Source organism: Dicentrarchus labrax, unplaced genomic scaffold, assembly GCF_905237075.1.
Source record: "Dicentrarchus labrax unplaced genomic scaffold, dlabrax2021, whole genome shotgun sequence".
NCBI lineage: Eukaryota > Metazoa > Chordata > Actinopteri > Moronidae > Dicentrarchus > Dicentrarchus labrax.
In genome coordinates, this window is record NW_026136702.1 from 10,013,960 (window position 1) to 10,038,536 (window position 24,577).

Here is a 24,577-nt window from a genome sequence, read left to right on the forward strand (position 1 = left end):
TTCATGCCAGCAAGAAACTTTCAAATCTTCTCTTGCTCATTTGCTTTAATCTTTGTGCATCTCCACTAATGTAGCTGCATGTTTCTGACGTAAGATGTTCGTATGAATCAGCAGATCAAATCTAGTAGGCATCTCAATAATCCTCCCTTACTAGCAGCATGTCGCTGGGTCTGTCTGCCAAAGCAACACTGTGACATAACACTGAAGCTGCTCAGTCATCTTGGGGCAATAAAACTGATAGATAATCAATTATAGTTTTTTATGCATAAGTGCCATAAATTTAAAGAGTTTGATGTAATAAACACAACCTGTGTATGTGTAATAACAGTGAAGGAACATCTTTGGTAATAAATGAATACTCACTCACTCCAATTATTTAAATAAAGCCATTTATAAAGATTTATTAACTTAATTGGTACAAAATACAGATAAATAACACATTATCATGGTACTGCAATTTTAACTTGAAAGTTAATTTCAAATGATAATATTGGACTGGAGTGTGCACATGGAAAAGGGAGTTGTAGGAGTTAGGAAGAACCATTATTTCCTAAATCTTATATGTTTTTTCTTTTCTTAGAGATAGTTTGCTTTAAAAAAAAAAAAAAATCATGATTCTAAATGTACTTCAGTCCAATAATATGTTAGTCAGTACAAGTGACTTATAAAAATATCAAACCCGTCATTAGCTCACAGGCAGCTAAGACCCGTTTGTAATACTCAGTAAAACCTAGTAGAGAACAAACCGTTCAAAAATTGTAGACTGTCCATGAGCAATGCCGCAGCAGGTTTTTGAGGTATTGGAAGTTGATATGACCCCATTTCTTGAGCTGTAAGGAGCCACCATGCAAGGATCCTTTAAGTCAACCAGAACAGGTTGGACACAGCAAAGACTGCTGAAGTTAGGCTACAAGTATGCCGTCTGTCATACAGGTATTAGGTCCTTTTTAACTGGGAAGACGTCCCATTTCAAACCATCACAAAGTGGGGTATGTCCAGAGGGAAGTAGAACACGCGTCAGCCAGTGACTACAGACAAAACATAAAACAGAGTTTACAGGAAGTACAAGGTAGCACTGTTCATATCTGATGTATGGACGCCTTCATAGAAAATCATTACAAACATCAGTGAGACACACCTTCTCTTCTCCACGCCAAAGAAGACTTTCCAGTTATTCAGGCTGCCGTAGTTGTAAGGGTTTCTGTACACCTGCCAGAGCAATTTAAGAAAAGGAAAGGGAGCAATTAAAAAATAAAAAATAAAAAAATATGTAAAAAGGTCACCGCCATTCAATTTATGATTTGTTGCTTATCATAAAAAAAATGTCTAACATGCTCACCTTCCCTCGATTTGCCATTCGCTTTGTTTCTTTGCTGTTAATGTGTCTTTCTATGCTCGTCTCTCCTCTAGATATAAGAACTGCGTGCCAAAGAGTCAGAGCTCCCAGAGCCACACCCGCCGTGCTAAAAGAACAAAAAACATTTTATTTAATCCGCTGCAAAGATAATCTAGACTACATACACTGACAGTTAACGGTATGTAATTTATAGTACGGCGTGTTGGGAGTTGGTATAAAAAAAATCAACGCAGTTTATTGTTTTGTACTAACAGGAAGCAATAAAATATCCTGTCAATCAGACTGCGGAGGTCTCTGTCGTAGTCAGAGTTTACATATAGGAAACATTTAATTATTTTGTCTTCCTGGAGGGGTTTTATCTCCATCCACGTCTTGTTTTTTTGCAGCCGTGAGCAACAGCATGCTCAAATGTGAAGTCGATTTAGATTTATTTCATACTCTTACATAAACAAAACCTGTTTTTAGTTAATTGGCATGGTCCTACATATGGCAAGTGGCAGCATGAAACACATTTTACCTGGTAAGCACCCACATGTAGATGATGCTCTTATGAATCATCTTATCCTTAAAGGTGTACGGAGGAGCAGATGTCTGATAGTTGGTCTACAAAAAGCAGATACTACATTACTGACAGATAACAAAAACACATAAGCTTAAGCATGTTACTGTGTGTGTATTTATGAGCCTGTACCTGGCCAGGAGGGAGAAGCCCTATAAGAAGTCCCATCCCTGTTACTGGTACCCCTGGCTTTTCCGTGTCCAAATGCTTAAAGCGCTAATGGAACAGCCCGCGTACACAAAGCCGAGTGTTAAAGACAGAAACAAGGCAGCGTCAGTCGGGAACAGTTAAGCCCCACAGAGAAAGACACCAGACATGGAGGAAAATTAACAGACAAAACCTAACAAGCCTTACAAGGACAAAACGCCAAGCAGGCCAGCACCAACAGTCCAACAGTGTGGTGTGAGTTTGAGCATCTCACCTCAAGAGCTTTGTATGCATCTAGGAACAGGTTTCTGCCACTGATGCTACAGTAGACACAGCCCAAGGTCATGAAGAGGCAGAAGCAGAAGAAGTAACGGTGGTTAAAGTGACCCACGCAGTTATTCAACCAGGCTGAGATGCTAACATTAAGGAAAATCTCTTCATAGTCACATAATTATAAGTCACACATTAAATAATGTTAGCACAAAAGGATACGACAATGATGATCCATTTTCAGAATGCACCTGCAGAGGAAAAAGATAATGATCAGTCTCATACTGTCCTGTAAGTCCTTTGTATTCCACATAACAATCGAGAGGATCTTGGTCAACCAAGTAGAGGCAGAACTAGAGAAATATTCATGGGGTGTCAAGAGGGTGTCAAGAGGGTGTCAAGAGGGTGGCATGGAGACTTACAGGAGGCAGAAATATATGCTGATTTAATTGCAAATACATATCAATATTTGCTAGGAACTATAAAGTCCCCAAATGACGATATTTTAACTCAAAAGTATTAATGTGGCATGTTAGTAAACCATTGAATAGAAATATGTAAAGGGGGCCTAAATTGTTTTATTTTAATTATTTTATATCTATTATATTATATAAGTATGTAAGATGTTTCTAAATTAATGTGTTAAATTTGACAGAATTTGACACCCCACGCCACCCATCAAGATCTGCCCCTGTAACCAGGACACTTTTAGTGTACTTTGAGTACTGAGACAAATGATAGTCACATCAAAATCATATATATATATATATATATACACTTTCATTTCATCAACTAAAATGTGCGTCATACGTTACATCCTGACCTGGCGCCTTTTCCTCTATATTTTGCTGAACCTTGAAAGCAGTTACTGGCCTACAAGTCCTGAATCTCCCTAGTTCGGCTAACTATGGATTCAAAATCCAAAACAAGAAAAGTGTCAGAAGAAAAAGAGAAATGTGATGTGTGTGTGATCAGATTTGTTTGCTTTCACCACCAGTGTTACTTGCTTACAGCTGACTGCGGTGAGATATTGGCATTATAAAAGGCACAGATATGTTTAGCAGCTCCGGACAGATTTTTATTTTTGGGAGTAAAGGTTGCTGAGCCCTGAATTAAGCAAATAATAGAACAGAAGAAAACTGACTCACCTGTTACAAATACCACAGTGGTGGGTTCTTGCTGGTTTGGGCATGATGCACTTTTTGCAGACTGCCACAAAGGGACTGTCATTTTTTTCCTGATTGAAAGAAGTCATTTTTGTTGCATTATTAAATGATAAATAAAGTTTAATTCAAGCCCAGGTGAATACAAAATGTTTGTGGTGCAGCAGAAAAGTGTAGCTGATATCTTACTGTAGGGGGGTACCCAGGGGAAGTCTTGGTGGCCTTGTAGTAGTGGAAAGCAATCATGACGATGTTCCAATGTCCATAGCAAACATGCCAAGCAATCCACACAGGGGAGTATGTGTTGAGGATCAGAGGCAGTAGGACCATGTAGGCAATCCCCACAATGGAGCTGACTAGTATCACCACCAGGCACACAAACACCTGTCACACAAAGAGAGAAATCGAACATTAGAGAGCTTTCATCACTTAAAAACTACCGGTAACTAATCAAAGTGCACAGACCACAAAACACACTCACCGTGCCAAACCAACGGGTGACATAATCCACAGTCCAAAACACAGGTTCAAAGACTGAGTCGAAAACCACATCCGAGTCTGTGAGGGAGTTAAAGTAAAGTGACTGCACAAGCAAGCTCATGTAAGCCCATAGTTCCCTAATCCACAGAGGCAGTCTGCTCTTTCCTCTCCTGGTACACGAGCGTAACCGCAGACAGCGCAGAAGGTGGAGCGTTGAGGTGGGACAGCACCGCATCCTGCATCTGTAGTGTGCATGCACCTTCGAGGAAAATAAAGAAACAATAAACAATAGCAGCTTTATGGCAAGTTGAAGCAAAAACACGTGGCCCTGTTTTGATAGGTTGTAACACTGCATGTTTTTTTAACTTACAATCCAGTGCACCACTGCAATGAACAATTATTTTCATTATTGCAAAATCTGCTTAATGTTTTCTCGATCAATAAATTAACTGTTCGGTCTATAAAATGTAGAAAAATAGTAAAAAATGCATTGCAACTTCCTAAAAGCCAAAGGTAAATGCTTCTTCTGTCTGACCAACAATTCAAAAATCAAAGATATTCAGATTACTATCAGCTAAGACAGAGAAAAGCAGCACGCCCTTACAAATGGGAGACTGCAAGCACACAATGTTTGGCATTTTAGCTTGAAAACAGACTAAAAACAGTCGAATAACGTTATCATATTGATTTTCTTGTCTATCAACCACTTGTTTCAGTCCAATATCAAACTTACCCAACACTGAATTTGGAAGTCAACCAACCTGGATTTTTTTTTTAGAGGGAGCAACTAGTTAATATAACTCACATCAGCTGACACTTTAACTTCATCAGGTGCTGCTATAATTTAAAGGTGTCGATAGGTAAATTTAAAAAAAAAGGCATCCGCTAGTGAATCAACAGAGTAACCAAACGAGAGTGGAAGAAGGGTTGGCTGCTCGAAGTCAAATGCCAAAAGCAAACCCTTGCTACTCTGCATTCCTGACAGGGTGGAGTCCCCGGGTGGAGGTTTCTGCGGTCACACCTGAGATGAGAGGGGGGCAAGTGGTCTGGAGTGGAGCTGCATCCACTCCATCAGGTACATGACCTGATATTATTATTATTATTATTATTATAGTACTATACAAAAAGACCTGTCATTAAAAGGCTAGTTAGCTAAGCTGTCGCCTGATAAAAAGCCACAATAGTTACACTGTGCACAATATACCTTCCTGTGGACAGTCTCACACAATCCCAACGCTCCCAAAATCCCTTTTGTTTGGCTGTCACACAGTGTTTTCCTATTCATAAATCCGACGCTGTGCGCTGCGTGCTTATATTTAATAACGATTCATTTGAGGGAATACTCACTGTTCTATGAAGGAAAGAAAACTACCGAAATCATCCCTGCCGTCGACATTTTGAAAAGGAAGGAGGGGGAAAAAAAGGGATTATTGTCACACATTAGTGGAGAAGAGCAGGATCAGGGACCTCCTGTGACAGTTAACAGATCTGAATCCCGATCCGGAGTTAGTGCGCAGGCGCCAAACTGCCGGCGAAAGGCATCATGGTAGTGTGAGTCCGGAATTAATAACAGCATTTTATACGTGGTTGTTTTTTTGTTTTTTTTTACAGAAATGTACATTAATGTGCTTAAAGTTCCTTTAATATATCCCTCTAAAACATTAGCTCACTTACACGGACGTGTCCACGAAGGTTTAAACCTGGAGTTCGGCCGCTGTAGTTCTCAAACATCTGGGATTTGTAGTTCTCATGCGCAGAAGCTCTGCTAAAGCGACACTGGCTCGCCATGTGGAGCTAGTGCTGTTTGTAGTGCGTGGTAAAGCCAACTTTGTGGCCTCATGCTAACGTTAGCTGTCAGTCATCATGTCGTTTTGTTTTAACTTCGACGTCCCGGCAGAGACAACAAACAGCGCGGGTGGAAAAGAGCTGCAAAACAGAGAGAAAGAAAGTGCTGCTCAATCTGTGAGTAACGATAGCGAACTCATAATGTGACCTGGGGTGGGGGGGTTACTTAAAGTACTCAAAGCTGGCAGGTAAGTTAGTGATGTCAGATTGTAGTTTACTCTGACAGGGCGTATGCCAGTCGACCATGACTTTATTAAAAGAAAGAATATCTGCATGCAGTGGCGTATGTCATTTTTTGGGGGGCCGGGGGGGCAGTGAGGAGGAGAAGGACCCTCGGTAAAGAGCAAGGTTGTTACACCTGTCTTTGGTTTAGTAACACCCCTATTACTGTACAACATCAACATTGCATTCACATTTATAGATGGCAACGTCCTTTGCCCTCCACATTACAGTTTGGCTGATGGCCATACCTGATACAGATGTTAGGAAATCTACAAGATAAGCATCTGTGCCATGTTGCAATTCAGTCGATTTCTCTTCTTATTGAGATGTGAGAGCTGAACAGCCGCTCACTGTCTGTGCTGCTGCAGGGAGCACTTTGGTATTAAGGTGTAATTTGTGCTATTTCCGGAAAAAAACGGAGGTGAAAATAACCAACACAACATTTAGCCAGCGCAAAATAGACAAATATTGGGCACTGAAATTATGAATGTAATGTTATTTGCCAGTAGTACAGTGTCAGTCAACAATATGGTCTGATACCGATGTGTTGGTTCGATATATCGGTGCGTTACTAAAGCCAAGAGAGTAAAACTATGCATAACAATTGTAAAATAAAAAGATATTGACTCAAGGTCCACTTACTATAGCACTTTATGGCCTTCAGTGCATTTATATATACATAGATAAGCTTAAATTCAAAGGGTTTAAAATTAAATTACTGAACAGATTAGTAGTCTCTAGTAAACTCATAAAAAAAAGAGAACTGATACATGACTTGATACAGTTTCTGTATCAAGGTTTGCAGGTGAAACCCACCAAACGTTTAGGAACATTTTTGTTTTTTCAGTTCATGTTAATGTGGCATTTACCCATTATGAGCACAAACATTTTAATTTAGCAGGTTATAGTTTATAGATATATAGATAGAATAGTATTGATTTCAAGAGTTAGCCAACTATTGAAAGAGATCTGTTTTTTTATTACAATAGATACAGAGAAAGTAAAAAAAACAACAGAAGAAAAGGGCATGGACACACCTCCTCTTTAATACACACACTACACAAATATACAGATTATTTAAGTAATTTCAGGTGTGCATCCACTAGAGAGCGTAGGTTGACAGTCTCCTTGCTCAGTGCCTACGAGTGTTGATGTCACAGGGCGGAGGCATGTCAACAAAAAGCCATAGCGGAAATCATGCAAGTTCAAACTGATAGTAAGCTGTTTTTTATTGCCTGACACTAAAGTTCTGAGGCATCTAAGGCATTTTTATCCGGTGGGCGTGACACATGATATTTGCAAACAGTGTTTCAGTCCCACAATGAATCAAATTCACATGGCTCATTTGTAACAGTCTTGTGTCTGAGTTCATCACCCAGTCAAACGGTCTTTCATTTTTTGTTAGAAGAGCACATTTTACAGAGGTGAGAGCAGGAACACTTTATTTGGATAGTCCGCCTCCATAGATTTCAGCACCTCATTAGTTGAGATTCCACAACTGTTTTCTAACATTACATTACTGTGGTTGAAGTTTGGTTTAGGCACACATCTGAGTTAAGGTATGTTCATGAATTGTGACATAGATAGAAGTCAGACTATCCAAATAAAGCATTAAGTAACTGATAGATACTACAAACTATCTACTATAGCAACATGGTAACCCAATTAACTTTCAGTCAAACACTAGACCTGCTAGAATCCATTACAGGTTTTTTGTGTTTTCACACTCAGAAAGATCCTCAATAACAGAGCCTCTGCCTCATTTGACCTCAAAACATTCATTTCCTCAGCAGATGTCACATGAGCCTCGTTAAAACTGAAAGCTGTAGTTGTGGACCAATTGTAACACATTTTAGTCTTATCATAGACTCAAAAGGCTTTGTTTCAACATCACCACTATAATGGTTAGTAACCCTAACCCTAAGAATTAAAAGGAAAATAAGACATTAACTTAGTAAGATTTTGTTCAGCACCACCTTTTAATATTTAATTTTAATACAACTCAACATTTATGACACCCACCGTTTGTCGGAAAATCCAAAGAAGACCCAAAACCACCATCAGTTCTATCTGAAAATGTCATACAATATGTATTTGCTTCAAGGAACACATGCCTCTGTCTATTGCTGATTGACACTGATCAGCAATAACATTATGACCACTGACAGGTGAACTGAATAACACTGATTATCCGGTTATCATGGCACCTGTCAGTGGGTTGGATATATTAGGCAGCAAGTGAACATCTTGTCCTCAAAGTTGATGTGTTAAAAGCAGGAAAAATGGGCAGTGTGACGATCTGAGCGACTTTGACAAGGGTCAGATTGTGATGGCTAGCCAACTGGGTCAGAACATCTCCAAAACTGCAGCTCTTGTGGGGTGTTCTCAGTCTGCAGTGGTCAGTACCTATCAAAAGTGGTCCAAGGAAGGAAAAGCAATGAACTGCAGACAGGGTCCTGGCTCAGTGATGCACGTGGGGAGCAAAGGCTGGCCCGTGTGGTCCGATCCAACAGAAGAACTACTGTAGCTCAAATTGCAGGAAAAGTTAATGATAGAAAGGAGTCAGAACACACCAGGGTGCCCAGGTGGTCATACTGTTATGGCCTCAACTTAAAACACATGTTGCTCCCTTGTTGTCATACCAGACACGTGTAGCTAAGGGAATACATTTGTTCCCTAACCATGCATAATGCTTTATATTTTCAGGAGGATGACACCAAACCATCGGAGCCAGTAAAGGAAGCCAAAGAGCACCTTCCACTATCTGACCCACAGCTGCTCCTCATAGATGCTGTCACTGAAACGGTTACCATAGGAACTCTTCCTCCCCTTCACTTTCTCAACGAAACAGTTTTTGAAAAGACGGCCTCAGAGAGAGAGGACGGGGAAAGAATCCTTTCTCGCACTGCGGAGCAGAGGTCTGATCTCATCTCTGGCGTGTACGAGGGAGGGCTGAAGGTGTGGGAGTGCACTTATGACCTTCTAGAGCTGATTGAGAAAGACGGAGAGACCTTTGGGGGGAAGGCAGTTTTGGATTTGGGTTGTGGTGCAGGACTGTTAGGGATATTGGCTCTGAAAAGAGGAGCCAAGCAGGTCCACTTCCAAGATTATAACAGTACAGTTGTTGAACAACTCACAGTGCCAAATGTAATGCTAAACTGCCAAGAAGATGATGAAGTAGACAGTGAAGACGACAAAGAAGAAGGGAGGGGCAAGGGAAAAATACAGGAGGAAGATGGCTGTAAAAAGAAGGTGAAAGAGAAACAAGATGAAAACCCACCACCTAAGAAGAGAGCCATAGACCTATCCCAGCAGCCATTACTAGCCAAGTGTCGTTTTTCTCTGGCGACTGGAGCACGTTTCTAGCTTTGGTCAAAAAGGAGGACCCACAACCCAAATATGACATTATATTCACCTCAGAGACTATCTACAACACCGCATACTACCCCACGCTACATGAGACCCTCCACAAACTGCTGGCACCGGGTGGACTCGTCTACCTCGCCACCAAATCCCACTACTTTGGCGTAGGTGGTGGGCTGCACCTGTTTGAGACGTTCGTGGAGAAGAGGGGTATTTTCTCCTTGAAACACCTTTGGGATGGGGAAGAAGGACTACAGAGACATGTGGTTGTCCTACGTTTTAAAGTGGCAAAGGACACTTGAATAAGTGAAGTACAGGATTTAATATGCAGTTTTATTCGTGTAATACCTGTCAGGGACTTTTGTGCTCTGTTAAAAGAACAAGGAAAATCTGTAATAAAAAATGCTGTCTCATCTCCTATGTGCTCTTTGGTTACCTACACCTTCTTTCACTTCCTATATAGAAATTTGAATATGTCTGCCAGCAAGTGAAGTGCAGTTGAAAGGGGCTGTTACAGGTCTTTAGATGCATGGGGAGGAAAGAAAGGAAATGGGCTCAGTGACCTTTGTGAGTGATTTCCCCAGTGTTCAAACAGCAGCATGAAAGCCAGGCTTGTTTCTGAAGTCCGGCGCAAAATGTCAATTGCAACTTATCCCACCAGCCCAAGGATGTAGTTTGAAAGTGGAGTCTAGAGTCACTGCACATCAATGTCGGGACTCTATGGGGTCTCTGTACCTCTTATTCGAGTAATGGCTCCTCGTGCTTCTGTGGGTTTTTACCTTCAGTTTAAGCCACTACATAATCTGGGTGTGCTCCATTGCATAACAAAAAGGACATGACACATGATAATGAGTGTATACATCCAGGAAATGTGTGCAAATACGCATCCAAGTACAAGAAGGGAACTGCTGTAATCTTTCCAACAGCATCTGGATTCCCCTTTTTGTCCAGATCAAGGAAATAAGTCGAATTAATTGAACAGGGCTTTTTTTCTGAGGAAGTATGCGTGAAGTCCGGGGTAGTTTCTCGACTAGGTAAAGAGGATGAGGAAATCAGAGGGTTTTTACAGGGTCAGTGAACAATGAAACTATTACGGGCCGCTGGTGTGTTTAAAGTCTGTGTTTTTTTATCCGGCTGTCCCAGTGCTGTCATATTCATGACCAGTATCACATCGTCACCATGTTTAACTATGACCAGACGGCAAACAAAGTTATTTTTATGAACGCTGTGATATTAATACAACCCTATCAGGCCTCACCTGAATAAATGATGACTCCAGCTACACAAATATTCGCATGAATTGATCTCATCCTAAACATGCCCATGACGCAAGCAGTGTGCGCTCGCCCCGCTGATAAATAATATTGAGCAAAGATAAAAACACTTTTCTAGGAAACATGTTGTCACCAGCTCAAACATGACTGTGCATTTCAACACCCAGGCCTTGTGGACAGAATTTCCATTCACTTATTATGTAAACATACTGTCGTGTTAAACACTATTTCACTTTTACACTAATACCAAACACCAAACACGGTTTCTGTTTGCATGTACGCGGGCAGCAAACTTCCAGTGTGACGGCTTCGTCATAGTCTCTCATCTCGACAGCTGTTCACGGCCTGTGGGGGAATTCCTGGTTCCTCGAGTAGACACAGCCTTTCCCCTGCTTACTTTATGGGAACAGGGGGCAGGGCCACTCAGATGGTTTTCCTCAGAAACTATTATGTGTTGATTCACTGTGAGGGGGCGTGCTCTTCACTCCCACTGTTTCCTTCTTACTGGGAAGTGACTGTCAGGCTTACCGAACGGAGGGAGTGTATGAGAAACCGATAGAGAGGGAGGGAGGGCGACTGATGGGTGATGTGAAAGGTGGTGGTATTTAAGGTTCCTTTCTGTGAATGTCAGACAGTATGCTGTATCCTTCCTTGGGACTTAGAGGACATGGGAGAGTGAGCAGAATGTGCAGGTGAACTGGGGAGGGATGGCTGCGCTGTATGTTCATTCAGATTTGGAAGACTTGCTGCTGATTCAACACTTAAACATCTTTTTGTTGCGATTGGACCGTTGAAGTGTGTTTGAGGCTCGACTCTGCGAGAGCACAGTCCTGGGAGGCCGCCTTGAGGAGATGTATTTCTATTAGAAGATCTGGAAAGAACATTTTCTGTGAATTTCTGGGGTAAGTATAAAGAAAGGTATAGGGATAGGTAGAAAACTGGTCAAATTACGATCAAATTAAAAAAAGATGCTGGACACATTTTTGTCTAAATTGTCAGAATATGTGTGTACATAAAACTACAAGCTACTTTCAACATATTTTAAGTTGTGAAATGTTTTAATAGGTAGAAAGAGTTCTTACAAAGAAGTGCCAACTTCCACATTTTCTGAGCACCGGCCTGTGTTAACCAAGCCAATCTTTGTATAGCAGCTGCTTAAATGAATACAGGCTTAAAGAATGGGTTAATGCCCTAATAAGGGATTTCTTGTCCAGTAATAGGCTGCAGAACCGGTTGTTTCCTCGTCCAACTGCCGGAAAGATAGGAGTTTCCTGAACGTGTTCAGGTGTGGCCTTCCTTAGAAAGTTCATTGTACTGTATAACATGAATCTTAAAAGAATTCACAGACTCAAACTGAATAAACCACAGTGACAGAGATAACATTGTACTGTACTTCACTGTCAATATTGACTGCAGACCTTGAATGAGGTTGGGGTTGTTTTTTTTTAGATGGAGGAGATCCTGTAATGCAACACAGGTCGGTTAATGGCAAACTTACTTTGGAGGGTTCAAAGATACATCAACTGTATGTCAGTAATCATATTGTCCCAAAGTTCTTTTCCGGGGAGTGTACGGCCATAACTGATGAGTCATTTCATTCCTTGACCGGAGCACTATCACCATGGTCTGATTCAGTGCTTGCATCAGACTTTCATTTCAGTGGTTGTGAAGCATTTCCAGGAATACTTAGGTTGAAAAGATTCCTCAGATGACCCTAAAACTCTCCATACGCTCTGCCTAACCGCAGCATTAGATCCATTCAATCATAACTTCATTCTGGAGGTTTGTTTTCCACTTTGGTTTTTCATATTTCACTTATTTCACATAAAGTGCCTCTCAGTCTGTTGCCAATTTATGAAAAAGTAGATGTTTTAAATGACATACTGCAATACCGTATAATGTAAATGCCAACTATGATTCATTGCTGTTTAAGATCAACTGTAGTTGCCATTGCAGTAACCTATTGCTCAATCTTCCAATGAAAGAAGTAGGGCTGACGCTATCGTTTCATCATCGGCCTGCCTTTCTTGAGAAATAGGGACGTTGTGAGTGACTTCATCTCAGTGTGCTGCTCATGTTATATATCCTGAATCCACTTTTATTGGTGATTTCATACCTTTTTAATGACGATTTACATGATATAGATGGCTTTAATTTAGTTTTAAGTTACTTGTGAGAACTGAGAGAATATATCATGAATAATGAAGCATGAGTGTCAAATGATTAAGCCATTCATTGATCATGAGGCTCTCGAGGACCACATTTTGATAAGTGCTCTACTATGAGAACTGAATTCCATAGATGGTGGCATCTTCAGGTGTCATCTATGGGCTCAGTTCTTTTGGCATGGTACTAGTTTGGCAGCCTCACGGCACAGCACCACAGAGCGGAAATCATAACCATCAGAAAGCACTAATACTTGTGTGGCTTACATTCATTTCAGCATGTCTTTGGTTTACTACGCATTACTTTTATATGTTTGTGTGTATTGTTACCTTTCTCCACGTGATGAACCAGGAGTTAACTTGCATTTAATGGTTTTTAAAGTTGATGTTAAGCATATTGTATATTGTTAATAAAGTATAAATCAAAGTGAATATTTTTTCTCTGTCATTTATTAACTCTGATATAATTTTGTTTAAGTTTTAAAATATTGCAACATTTAAGTAATACAGCATTAAAGGACCATCATTTTATAGGAATACAATGGCCACCGTGCTACGCACATAACCCACACGTGCAAACCTCTTCTTTTTCAGATCTTAGCTCTAGTGCCATAAAATCTGCAGCCATGGTGATGGCAGCTAGATTAGCTATTAACAAAATGATTAGATATGACAGCCAACATCCTTTTCAATTACAGTATAATAGGAATCTAACATAATATCCAGCTGCAACTATTGAAGTATAAAATACACCAAACAGCACATTGTTATACAGACTTTAAAGAGAGGAGGACTCAATCATAGATAGTTTTACCAGTACTGATTGAAAGCAGTTGTTTTAGTGGTATCTGTAGTGTCTCAAAGTTAGTCTTGGATATGTTATGTACTATAGACAGAAACCTCCTGATAATCTCTGTCAGCTCTATGACAGGACCATTACTCTCTCCAGTATCCCAAAGAAAGCATTCATTTTTTAGGTGGTGAAGCCCTCAAACCAAACCCCATTCTGGGATTGCAGCCATGAGTGGTCATGACTGCTGAATTTACACACACACATCTCCTACATAAATTTAACATTACAGGAGAGGGTCCATAGTAGTGAGTGCACTTCACCATCGTGGTTCGAGCTATATGACGGTGATGGTGTAATGGAAACATCTCTCTCTTGTACATAACAATGTAATATGTACAAGAATATCAAGGTGTAAGGAAAGGATGTGTGAAAAAAGGCTGACACCACGATGCCTAGATTATCTTTGCCCGGCAGGAAACCTGTTGGCTGATAAAAACACTATCTAGCTTACTGTGGCTCTACTCTTGCATTCAGTATTATGAAAGAGATGACAGTGCCATGACTATCTCTTATCACGGAAGTTAGGATAAAAAAAAAAAAGATACTCAAGTTCCTCACCGTAGCACATTGGGCTTGTTTTCTCATGATATAAGTGTCTGGAAATGCCCGTTTTAAATAGTCTTATTTAAAACATGCACTGTACAGCATACGCTACAAGGATCAATAGTCTGTGCAGCAACCAGATTATTGATCCTTGTAGCGTATGCTGTACAACTACCACATTCCCTTTCAAAATAATAATGGTGTTATGATGATTAATTTACCCTGAAAGTGAAGATATAATTTGACTGAACTCTTTTAATCTACCTACGAGAAATGCCAATAACACTTCTCTGACTGATGGGCTCCTTCACATTAATTATACTTTCTTTTATGAAATGCTCATGCTTTCTGGACTAAGAGTTTATGAACAGATGGATAGAACAGCCAAACTAATGCTATTTAATATGTAATAAACATTAGTTGCAGTGGTGTAAAGTAACCAAGTACATTTACTGAAGTTGTTTCCTTAAGAAGATACAGTTGTGAGGTGTCTATTTTAATATATAAATTATTTAAATATAGATAAGATTTTTATGCTACTTTGTCCTTTAAATTCGCCCTTTTGGCCCATACGTCCGTCATTTGGCCCCCTGCAAAACCTTTGACGCCACCGAGCCTTAAAATCACAGCTTACTGTGAGTCCCCATTCCCTTTGATTGACAAGCGTGTCAGCCAATCATAGTCCTCTACGAGCCAACAGAATCCTAAACTCTCACTCCTCATTGGCCATTCTAGCCGTCAGTCAAATACGTCACGACCCCCATCCAACCAATGGCTATGTAGTATTTTTTTTTGAGGCGGATGAGCAACAGGCTGTGCCCCTGTGGAGTGAAGCACAACGATCGGTGCGATAAACCGATATTTCTTTTTGGCCAACATTACGACAGTGAGGCCTTTATGGTTTAGTTTTGTCTCATATTTGTTGAACCGGGGGGTAGATAGCAGAAGATATACATTGTGGGTTTTTTTTTTTAATAGAAGAACCAGCTTTGTTCGAGGCCTTGGCATGGATGAGGTACGGCCTACCAGTGGTGCTGCAGCCCACGGGCTGGTGCCGCTGTTTCCTCCTGGACTGCAGGCTATCTACGGGGAATGTCGGAGACTTTACCCGGAGCAGGCTAACCCGCTTCAAGTCACGGCCATTGTAAAATATTGGTAGGTGCCTTGTTCTGCTGTGGCGCGTCTGACACACTTGTAAAAACACAGAAGTTGTGGAAGAAGTTTTATGTTGTGATGGCCGGCCGACTGATAGTTAGCTGCTAAGCTAACCTTGAGGCTAACTGCATCCAGGAGCCACACTGTAGGTTAATGGGAACTGCTAACTATGTTTTGGAGAGTTTGATGATTCAGTACCAAACTATACTAGCCAGCCTAATCAAAAACACGTACATTTAAATGTATCTAACCACTTTTTACACACGTAATGGCCTCCTAGCTGAGCTAACAGTCTTTCTATAGGTGTATTGAAGAGTAAACAAACTATTTGTGACATGGCCGATAATTCTCGTTTTTTTGTGCTTCTCACAGGTTAGGGGGACCAGACCCGTTAGACTACATCAGTATGTATAGGAGTATGGGCTGTCCAGCTCAGGACATCCAGGAGCATTGGCACTATGTCAGCTTTGGACTGAGTGACCTGTATGGGGATAATAGGGTTCATGAGTAAGTACACTACTGTAACTACTTGACTTGTAGTTGCACAGAGGAGTTTGGGGGGACACACATGTTTCATGGGATAGTTTGAAGAGCTTTTCTTGGTCTCGCTTTCATTTAGTTCATTTGATATTGTGAAAAACCTGGGTAATGTGTACTTCACATGAAGTAAATATTTGTTTATGTCAGGAGCCCTTTTAAGAGTAGACCACCTACTGACTTACATGGCCCCTAATGATCCTTTATTATTCTATAGCATGCTGTTGATCCTGACAAGCATTGTGGTTTTCACAACCCTCATGCATATAACAAAGGAATACAAGTACAGCTTCTGAAGGTTTGTTTACCCAGTTTCTTACTCTGTGTGTGTGTGTGTGTGTGTGTGTGTGTGTGTGTGTGTGTGTGTGTGTAGATTTACAGGAGCAGACGGACCCAGTGGGTTTGGCTTTGAGCTCACTTTTAGACTCAAAAGAGAGGTGGGAGAGACGGCACCACCAACCTGGCCAGCTGAACTCATGCAAGGCTTGGCTCGCTATGTGTTCCAGTCAGGTAAGAGAGTAGCAGCTTTTTTGTTGGGGTGGGGGGGCGGGGAGGGGCTGCAATCAAAACAAAACAGGACTTATGTTTTGCATCAAGTAGGCTACGTATTAAAACACATCAAGGTAAAGGCCAGAGTCATTTATCCTCATTACTCTGTTGTAAAACAAAAAGTACATTTGTTTGAAAAACTTAATTGTGGACAGTCTTGCAACAATAATGACAGTTAAGAGAAGGCAAATTATAATATGTCTTCCAGTGATAGATTTTATTTATCATAGTAGAAACATACCCCATATAGGAGTATTTTTAGTTATTAGTCAGACTAAACAAGCATGGTTGAAACAGGAAAACTTGAGTCAAAGAGTAATGCTTTGTGTTTTAGTCACAGTTTGTTCATAGTCTGGTAAATTATTTCTCTGCCAACGTTTTGATAGGACAACTCCCCTTTGGCTGCAGTTGCCATGCCTCCTTGTCACGTCTTTGTGAAAGTGAAGAATGTGTTCTTTGTAAAGGTGGCTTGTAATTCCAGTGATACATTTAAACAGAATAGAATAGAGGGGTCCGCTGCAGGCTGCAGTCCTGGGCTTAGTACACATCATTTGTGTTTGTTGGAGCTCTGGGTGTTGACAGGAAGTCTGATTTCCCCATTGCCATTTGTGAAAACAATCCTATTAAAATGGTAAATAAGACCGTTGTTGCAGTGTGTGTGAATGTATACTCTGTGTGTAATGTGTAAATACTGTGCTGCTAAGTTCTTCAGTTGAGTATATAATATGCACAAGAAAGTGTGGTTGAGAAAGAGGAGGGGGCATTTAAAAGCCACGCAGAAAGAGAAGAAGGCTATTCTCTCCCGGCTCGCCTCTCCTCCCAACACCCAACCCTCCTCTGCTATCCAGCTGGGGTCAATTTGCGCTTGGGTGGGCTGGGCTCCTGAGTTAAATGAATGCTAAATCCTGGCCATCTTCCCCCTCGCTTTTCTCCTGCAGCGAATCTGGACTGGGTACACGTTACCTCCCAAGCAGACACATTCCTCAGATGGAAATGTAGTTTTTATGCTTTTTTTTGCCACATTTGGGTCCTGATTTCTCTCTCTCTCTCTCTCACTTACTCATTCTCCTGCTGATCTGTGTCCCCTCTTTTCCTGTTACTGTAACTTTCCTTCAGCGATTCTGTACTGTCAGATAATGAAAAGAAGGAAAGTAGGACTGCTTCCCACTGGTGGCTGAAGGTACAAGCCCAAATGCACTCTGCAGACTAACACTCACGACTGAGTGTATTCTAGACAGCTTAAAACTGCATCTTTTGTCATACTTTAAAAATGAACGTCTCCTTTTGGTCTCTCTTCTACAGAAAACACTTTTTGTAGCGGCGATCACGTATCGTGGCACAGTCCACTGGACAATAGTGAGTCTCGTATCCAGCATATGTTGCTTACGGAGGACCCACAGATGCAAGCAGTTCAAACACCATTTGGCACAGTGAGCTTTCTCCAGGTGAGTTCAAATAGGTAATATTAACATATTGTATGTATAATTTCACATCGAGCCATTTTTTCCTCACTAAATTGAAGCTGACAACAGGCTACTGTAACATACTTGGATTGAGCATTTGGATTAAACATGGACCAGCATTAGGAGAGATGGGGAGGACAGTAGTTCTACAATTTAATATCAGTGATGATAATGCAGGACACTGGTGGTTATTTTAAACTTTACTGTCAAAATACCAAACCAAAATAGTAAAAGTTAACACATGAAAGAAAATACTTTCTGTAATCCAAGTAAAAATATATCCCTCAAAATGTAAGAAGATTGTAGACCACACTGTTCAATGCTCTGCACTGTCTCCTATAGATTGTGGGTGTATGTACAGAGGAGCTACAAGCGGCCCAACAGTGGAACGGCCAAGGCATCCTGGAGCTGATGCGTGGTGTCAGAGTGTGAGTGTGTGCATCAGTATATGGTTCGGCTCGATAGGGAAGCCAAGTTTTACATTTCAAAACATTCTCTGTTATGCTTATTCTTATATAACTTTGTTTTGTAAGTGATTGTTCATTTGTCAGACCAGGCTAGGGTAGTTCTGTTTCATAGCTTAGGATTGGTATGTCAATATAATGTCAGTCTAAGAAATTCTAGTATGTGATAGTATAGATTTACAGTAAATATAACTTGATTTGACACATGCTTTAAGTCATTATCTGTCGTTTTTGTGCATTTGTGTGTGTGAAAATCTCATTTTCTGGTGCTTTTTCATATCCTTAGGTTTCATAATGCAGACCAACTCTGTTTTTGTTTGGTAGCAAATCAATTATAGATTAATTCAATATCTATTTTAACAGAATATTTATATCTGCCTCTAAATTGAACTGAACATATGGTTACATCAATGCCACTCCAGTGTAAAGTGTATGGAGTCCAGTTTGACAAATATGTTGTGAGCAGCAAGTAAAGCGCATAGTCACTTGTTCATTTATTAACTCACTGCTGTGTGGGACTAATGTTTATGATTGTCCTGTGCACAGAGCTGGTGGCCCCTGGCTAATTACAGACATGAGGAGAGGGGAGACTATTTTTGACATCGATCCACACCTACAAGTAAGGCTTTATTAAGTTCTGTACACTTAGCTAAGTGCAAAATATTGTATTTATAGTGTGTAACATAAGGGGCACGCTTATGTTCCACTGCTAGCTGCTTGTGTATTATACTTTTTAGATATGCAGATCATTATTTTGTGTTCTGTTTTCAGGGGCATTGATAACTCTTGTATAGAAATGATGCTAAACTTTCGACAGACTAATTGTGTAACATCACTGCAGTCTACTATAATATTGTGTAAAGGAGTTGTTGTGACACCCTGTCATTGGATAAATTGTAGGACATGAAAAGTGTAGCTTAATTGTGAAGAGTTAAGTTTAAAGTGACCCAAGGGAAACTGATTGTTCATATATAAAGATATAAATAGATGAAATGAAAGCCATTTATAGCTTGCAGTGCTAACTAGAACTGTCCTGGAACAAGTCAAGGATTTGTCCTGGATATCAGAAGCAAAGTGACCTTTACATCCACAAAGCATTTTAAAGGGAACCCCAAATAGATAGTGTAGTATTATTTTGCCCTGTGACAGTATTTAGCGCCCCCTTTTGGCACATAAATCGTTTTGCAATGTCTTCTCATTTTTGAAAATGTTCCCCTTATGTGAACTAGTGTTAATGATTGCGTATATATTTCTTGCTCATCTAAGCAGGAGAGAGTGGACCAGGGTATCGAGACAGAGGGCTCTAACCTGAGTGGTGTCAGCGCCAAGTGTGTGTGGGACGATCTGAGCCGACCACCAGAGGACGAGGAGGACAGCCGATCCATCTGCATAGGATCACAGCCACGGAGGCTCTCAGACAAAGGTATGCCAAGTCCCAGAGGAGTGAAAAGAATCAATCCGCTAATTAAGACTGATCCAAGAATGCTTAACCACTCTGTTCAAAGAAGTTCTGGTTTCATGCTGTCAGCGGTGCATGATGGGATAATTCCATGCTGATCTTTGTCCGTTTTGACAGACACAGAGCAGATCAGGGAGACCTTGAGAAAAGGACTGGAGTTTAACAGCAAGGCAGCGCTTCCACCTATCAACAGCCAGAGACAGGGCCACGAGAGGCCTCAGTGAGTGTTCCTCCCACACACCAACACAAGCACACTAACATGGGTTCAGCTCAGCACAAGGGCTGCAGCAGGATAACTCCCTCAACTGTTTGCAGTGACTCACAGCACAACAGATATTTGAACTGTTGTCACAGGTGTTTCTTAGCTACCAGCATACTACAGTGGTTTGTCACTAATTTGTTGCTAGTTTTCTGTGGAAGTTGTTGCCTTTTCCACAGAATCAGGTAATAGCTCTATGGACAGGAGTTGCCAAATCTGTACTTGTGTATTCTCATTTGCAATACAAAGGCCAAGGAGCTGCTATTTCCCTCAACAGCCATTCTTTCATTGCATGTTGTACAATATCAGACTTCCTCACTGATACTTCTACTCTTTCTTTTCTCCTCTTTGTCTGTTTCTCAGGAGTCGGAAGGACAGTTTGGAGAGTGAGAGTTCAGCGGCCATTGTTCCTCATGAGTTGGTCCGAACACGACAGTTGGAGAGCGTCCATCTGAAATTCAACCAAGAGTCAGGCACACTGCTGCCCCTCTGCCTGCGGTACTGAACCATTTTCTTTCCTACTAACACACACATTTACCCCCTTGGAATGTCCCTAAGACAGACAGATTATAAATAGCTCAAACGGTAGTGTTGGATAGTTGCGGCAGAATGTCTTTTAATAAAACACCAGAGCAAAAACATAGTTGACACCAGTTTCTTAGAAGTGAGAAGGGGGCTTTCTGAAAGTCAGTCCCAAACTCAGATTTTCCTCCAGCTACTTTCACTGTGATGTGTCACTTCAAAGTGTGAAGAAAATAGAGTTTTCCAGTGCTATTTTAAGTAAGCTGAACATTTTCAAATGGGAACCTATGGCATAAATAAAGTGACCATCATAAATGTATTGTTGGTCACTATGTGTCTGTATGTTTTGTGTAAATAGGTTTACCATTTTCACTTTCTTTCCTGATCCTTGGCGAACTAGGGAAGTCGGCAAAGGTTATTCCTGTACACTGACAGCATAATTTAATAACTGAAGTCAACACAGCTCATGTAGAATGACTGACTCGCTTTACTGCTCGCCTACCCATCCAGAATTGTGTCAATAGTCAGAAAGTAGCTTTATAAGGATAAAGGTCATTGCTGCTTAATTAAAACTGGGATTTTCAGCAATTGTAAATTCTGTAATAAAGTTTCCCTTATTATTGTGCGTTAGGTAACTCTTGATCAATGGATCCTCACTATGTCAACCAACTTAGTACAAGTTCCACAGACATAAAGAAAATCAAAAAAGAAAACTTATAACACAGACACAAAAAAGACTGAAAGTTGTTACATTATATGGTGACAAAACAAATGACAGTTGAGTTGTTGCTTTGAAATGCTTTGTGTCTTGTGACATTTACACACCTGTGGCTAATAACTGTCTGGGCTCGGTTTTCACCCTTATTTGGAACATGTGACATTTTTTGGAATGTGTTTTCAGAGACAAAAGTACCTTGAAAGCAACTGGAACTTGCAGGGTTTTAATAAATGCTCCTCTGCACAGGCGGTAGACGAGGATGAACTTACACTCTATGCAATCTCTACCTGAGGAGAGAACAAGTCAAGAGATAGTTGACAGAGACTTTGACATTTTGTGTGTGAGAGAGATGTGCAGGGAGTTCAGAGCAAACACGGTGTAAAGGGCCCAATTATACCAACATGATACATCAAATGTTGCTGACAAATAATGTAACTTTTGATATCCAAAAAGGTTGTGAAAATCTACTACACTATGCAGTAGACCCAACCAGACCCAATTTAAGATGACATATTAAAGATAGACTGTATTGATGTATGTACTAGAAGAAATTAGTAAGTAGTTACCAGTGAATATTATAAAACGTACATTATCATAATTGCTGCAGATTCAAATATCTTAAATACACTTCTTTAGATTCCATCTTGATGGAAAAATGTTACTCACAGAAATTAATCTATAAAGTCACATTAAGAAAAATGCTAAATTAAGTTTAATTCTCATAATAATATACATATTTTGCTCCTTGCATTGTTTTTCTTCAACAGGTGAATTATTCATACTGTGCTATGTTTGATCTTTAACAGGGGTCGGTTGCTCCACGGGAGACACTTCACTTACAAAAGTATCAATGGAGACACAGCCATCACATTTGTATCTACGGGAGTCGAAGGAGCTTTTGCTACTGAAGAGCATCCGTATGCAGCCCATGGTCCCTGGCTTCAGGTACACACACACACACACACACACACACACACACACACACACACACACACACACACACACACAGTTTCCATGTGTTGCTGTCATATTTAATGCATTTATTTGACCTTCTGCTCTCCCTGTATAGATACTGTTGACTGAAGAGTTTGTGGAGCAGATGCTTGGGGATTTACAGGAACTTAACACTCGTGAGGAGGTATGTAAAAATCCCCTGTAGTTTAAGTTTTGTTTTGATTTTGGTTTTGTTGGGACTGCCTGCCTGTTTTACCTTTTTATGTGCTTTCTCTTTGTACAGACAAAGTTACCAAAGGAGTACAGTTGGCCAGAAAAGAAGCTGAAGATCTCTGTACTACCAGACTCCGTGTTTGATAATCCACTGCAATGAAACAGAGACACTTAATCACTAGAAAATACCAACAAAAACACCTGCAGACACACACTTCCAGTGGCCCATCATGAACAGGAGACCTCCCAGGACAGGCAGCGACCCTGAGTTGTCTGTGCGCACACATATGTTGTTCCCTCAGTGGATGGCCACAGACTGTATCACTCCTGAAGATGATCTGAGGGATGAACTAAACACTTTGGACTGTTCCTGCATTCTCAGACTGACCCAGCTGTTTACGTTTCTCTGAGGCTTGAATGCTTTTGGAGGATGTCAAAGCAGCCTGAAACCAGCCTGTCCAGATGGTTGACCTATAAGAACAATCATTACAGGTGACACACTAGCTGTAGGGAAAAACAGGATGTCGTTAGGCCCGCCAACGTCTGAGGTCCAAAATATATGTGATTAATCCAGTTGACCATGCATCCTTATTTATTCCATTGGCCTTTAGAAAGGAAGGAAAAGTCACATGTTGAACCTTTTTTATCAGTGTTTTTTTCAATTGAGCTCATGTGTATAGTATTTACAAATGCTGGACATTTTTCTCTTATGTGTTTGTGGTCATACCAAAGTTTTTTAACTGTTGGCAGTCCGCTGCCAGTACTGTCTGCGTCTCTCAATGTGTCATTATTCTGAAATAATAGGCAGACTGAACTATGATTAACTATTATTCACTCCGTGTGTGTCTCGGATAATCACACAAGAATCTGAATGGTTTGCGTATCTGGCAAATGCTGCAGGTATTAACCACCTTTTCTCCCCTGTGCCAAGAACATGACTCCTTATTGAGTAATATTTTTTGAATGTCTCTTCCGAGTTTTGTCACGCATGATGATGCGTGTTTTTTATGAAATGTAATACATCAATCCGTTGTATACAGTCAAAGACTGGGAATCTGTGTTCAGTGGCCTCACTCAACTGTTGTCTCCAGTGGCCACATGAATATGAAATGTGTGGTTTTTTGTATTTTTTTTGTATCTGTAGGACCTGCTTGAATGAGTCAGTAAAATGCCTGAGTGCCTTGAGTTGAAAAGGACCACATAGTCTCTGTTGACTCCTAATACTGCCTTGATTGTTAGAGACAGTACTCTGAATCGAGGCTGCTGCGTTCATTGTCTTTTTCTGAGACCATCAGTGCATTCCAGTGTAACACTAAAACAAAACTCCTCCACAATACTCCTTTTACTGTCTTCTTACAAAAATGTACTCTTACACAACATGTGATGGCATCTTATTTTTGAGTCTTTTTTTTTTAAATTCAGAGTGACAAATGTAAAGTTTAGGCATCATTGAAATTTGTAATTCCTATCTTATTGACTGAACTCGCTGATTGTAATCCCAAGTGCATTAAAGAGTGTAGATATTTACACAAATAAAGCTGCAAAACTTTACAGAATTACAGAGGAACTTCGTGTCTTAATGGTTGCATTTTATATAGCGCTTTTATCCCCTCTCTGTGTGTGGTTGTTTCAAATATTCCTAATGCAAATCTGATTTCATAAATAATGCTCTACATTATTTACTATATGGAATAATAGGGCACCTTTTAATGAAGGGTCCATAAATAGTAAGATAATGAATGGTTAATAAATCATTCATTAATGCTTAATAGAGGCAATAGATGCCTTTAGTAATCCCTTGGGCTGGTGTTGACCCATTCATGGTGGTAAAAGCAGTTGGTCATCTATTAATAAATACTCATGGATTTCTCACTTTCTAATAAGCCATACAATCTTAACATAGAAAAGTTGTTTCTCATTGGATTTTGGTCCAATGGTCCAAACGAGTGGTTTTCCTACATCTGAATTACCAACCAGACAAAGAGGGCTCCATGTTCACTGCATGTTAGTATGTTAGCACCACTCACATATCAACAAAGGCCT

The 24,577-nt window shown here is 40.4% G+C and overlaps 3 protein-coding genes and 1 long non-coding RNA gene across 9 annotated transcripts; 3 read left to right on the plus strand and 1 right to left on the minus strand.

The window, feature by feature from the left end:
* Positions 1-372: 372 nt before the first annotated feature.
* zdhhc16a (zinc finger DHHC-type palmitoyltransferase 16a) lies at positions 373-5,764 on the minus strand. 4 transcript variants are annotated; one of them, XM_051376521.1, is made up of 11 exons: positions 5,651-5,764; positions 3,978-4,235; positions 3,686-3,880; positions 3,482-3,570; positions 2,556-2,584; positions 2,338-2,471; positions 2,049-2,132; positions 1,875-1,960; positions 1,340-1,463; positions 1,139-1,209; positions 373-1,028 (listed from the first exon to the last, which is right to left on the minus strand). In XM_051376521.1, the coding sequence occupies exons 1-11, from the start codon at positions 5,762-5,764 to the stop codon at positions 926-928; spliced, it is 1,287 nt and encodes a 428-aa protein (XP_051232481.1). In that variant the 3' UTR covers positions 373-925. The 4 variants fall into 4 exon arrangements, with proteins under 4 accessions (XP_051232481.1, XP_051232498.1, XP_051232507.1 ...); XM_051376538.1 differs by lacking the exon at positions 5,651-5,764 and adding an exon at positions 5,324-5,491; XM_051376547.1 differs by lacking the exon at positions 5,651-5,764 and adding an exon at positions 4,710-5,005.
* A 24-nt stretch (positions 5,765-5,788) lies between these two features.
* On the plus strand, positions 5,789-9,826 carry mettl18 (methyltransferase like 18). The gene is given in 3 exon segments (XM_051376557.1): positions 5,789-5,938; positions 8,750-9,374; positions 9,377-9,826. Coding segments are annotated over 3 exon segments (1,056 nt in total). The 5' UTR covers positions 5,789-5,839; the 3' UTR covers positions 9,709-9,826.
* Positions 9,827-11,158: 1,332 nt separating this feature from the next.
* LOC127378965 (uncharacterized) lies at positions 11,159-13,277 on the plus strand. The gene is made up of 2 exons (XR_007888225.1): positions 11,159-11,582; positions 11,895-13,277. It is a non-coding gene; the product is annotated as an uncharacterized LOC127378965 (long non-coding RNA).
* A 1,743-nt stretch (positions 13,278-15,020) lies between these two features.
* sufu (suppressor of fused homolog (Drosophila)) lies at positions 15,021-24,090 on the plus strand. Of its 3 annotated transcripts, XM_051428339.1 has the most exons (13): positions 15,021-15,127; positions 15,220-15,396; positions 15,769-15,903; positions 16,307-16,443; positions 17,785-17,927; positions 18,288-18,373; positions 18,956-19,028; positions 19,676-19,832; positions 19,986-20,088; positions 20,491-20,625; positions 22,174-22,312; positions 22,437-22,505; positions 22,605-24,090. In XM_051428339.1, exons 2-13 carry the CDS (start codon positions 15,248-15,250, stop codon positions 22,692-22,694), a joined length of 1,416 nt encoding a protein of 471 aa, XP_051284299.1. In that variant the 5' UTR covers positions 15,021-15,127; positions 15,220-15,247; the 3' UTR covers positions 22,695-24,090. The 3 variants fall into 3 exon arrangements, with proteins under 3 accessions (XP_051284299.1, XP_051284291.1, XP_051284304.1); XM_051428331.1 differs by having other exon boundaries at positions 15,029-15,396; XM_051428344.1 differs by having other exon boundaries at positions 15,029-15,396; positions 19,679-19,832.
* Positions 24,091-24,577: the final 487 nt, after the last annotated feature.

Bases quoted from the DNA above. Each gene is read 5' to 3' on its own strand.
- sufu (XM_051428339.1), top strand. From the start codon at position 15,248: ATGGATGAGGTACGGCCTACCAGTGGTGCTGCAGCCCACGGGCTGGTG. The intron at 15,904-16,306 runs GTAAGTACACTA...GTGTGTGTGTAG, and splicing joins GGGGATAATAGGGTTCATGA to ATTTACAGGAGCAGACGGAC. The intron at 19,833-19,985 runs GTATGCCAAGTC...CCGTTTTGACAG, and splicing joins ACGGAGGCTCTCAGACAAAG to ACACAGAGCAGATCAGGGAG.
- zdhhc16a (XM_051376521.1), bottom strand. From the start codon at position 5,764: ATGGCGAGCCAGTGTCGCTTTAGCAGAGCTTCTGCGCATGAGAACTAC. The intron at 1,961-2,048 runs GTACAGGCTCAT...TGCTTTTTGTAG, and splicing joins GGCTTCTCCCTCCTGGCCAG to ACCAACTATCAGACATCTGC. The intron at 1,464-1,874 runs GTAAAATGTGTT...TTGTTCTTTTAG, and splicing joins TACATGTGGGTGCTTACCAG to CACGGCGGGTGTGGCTCTGG.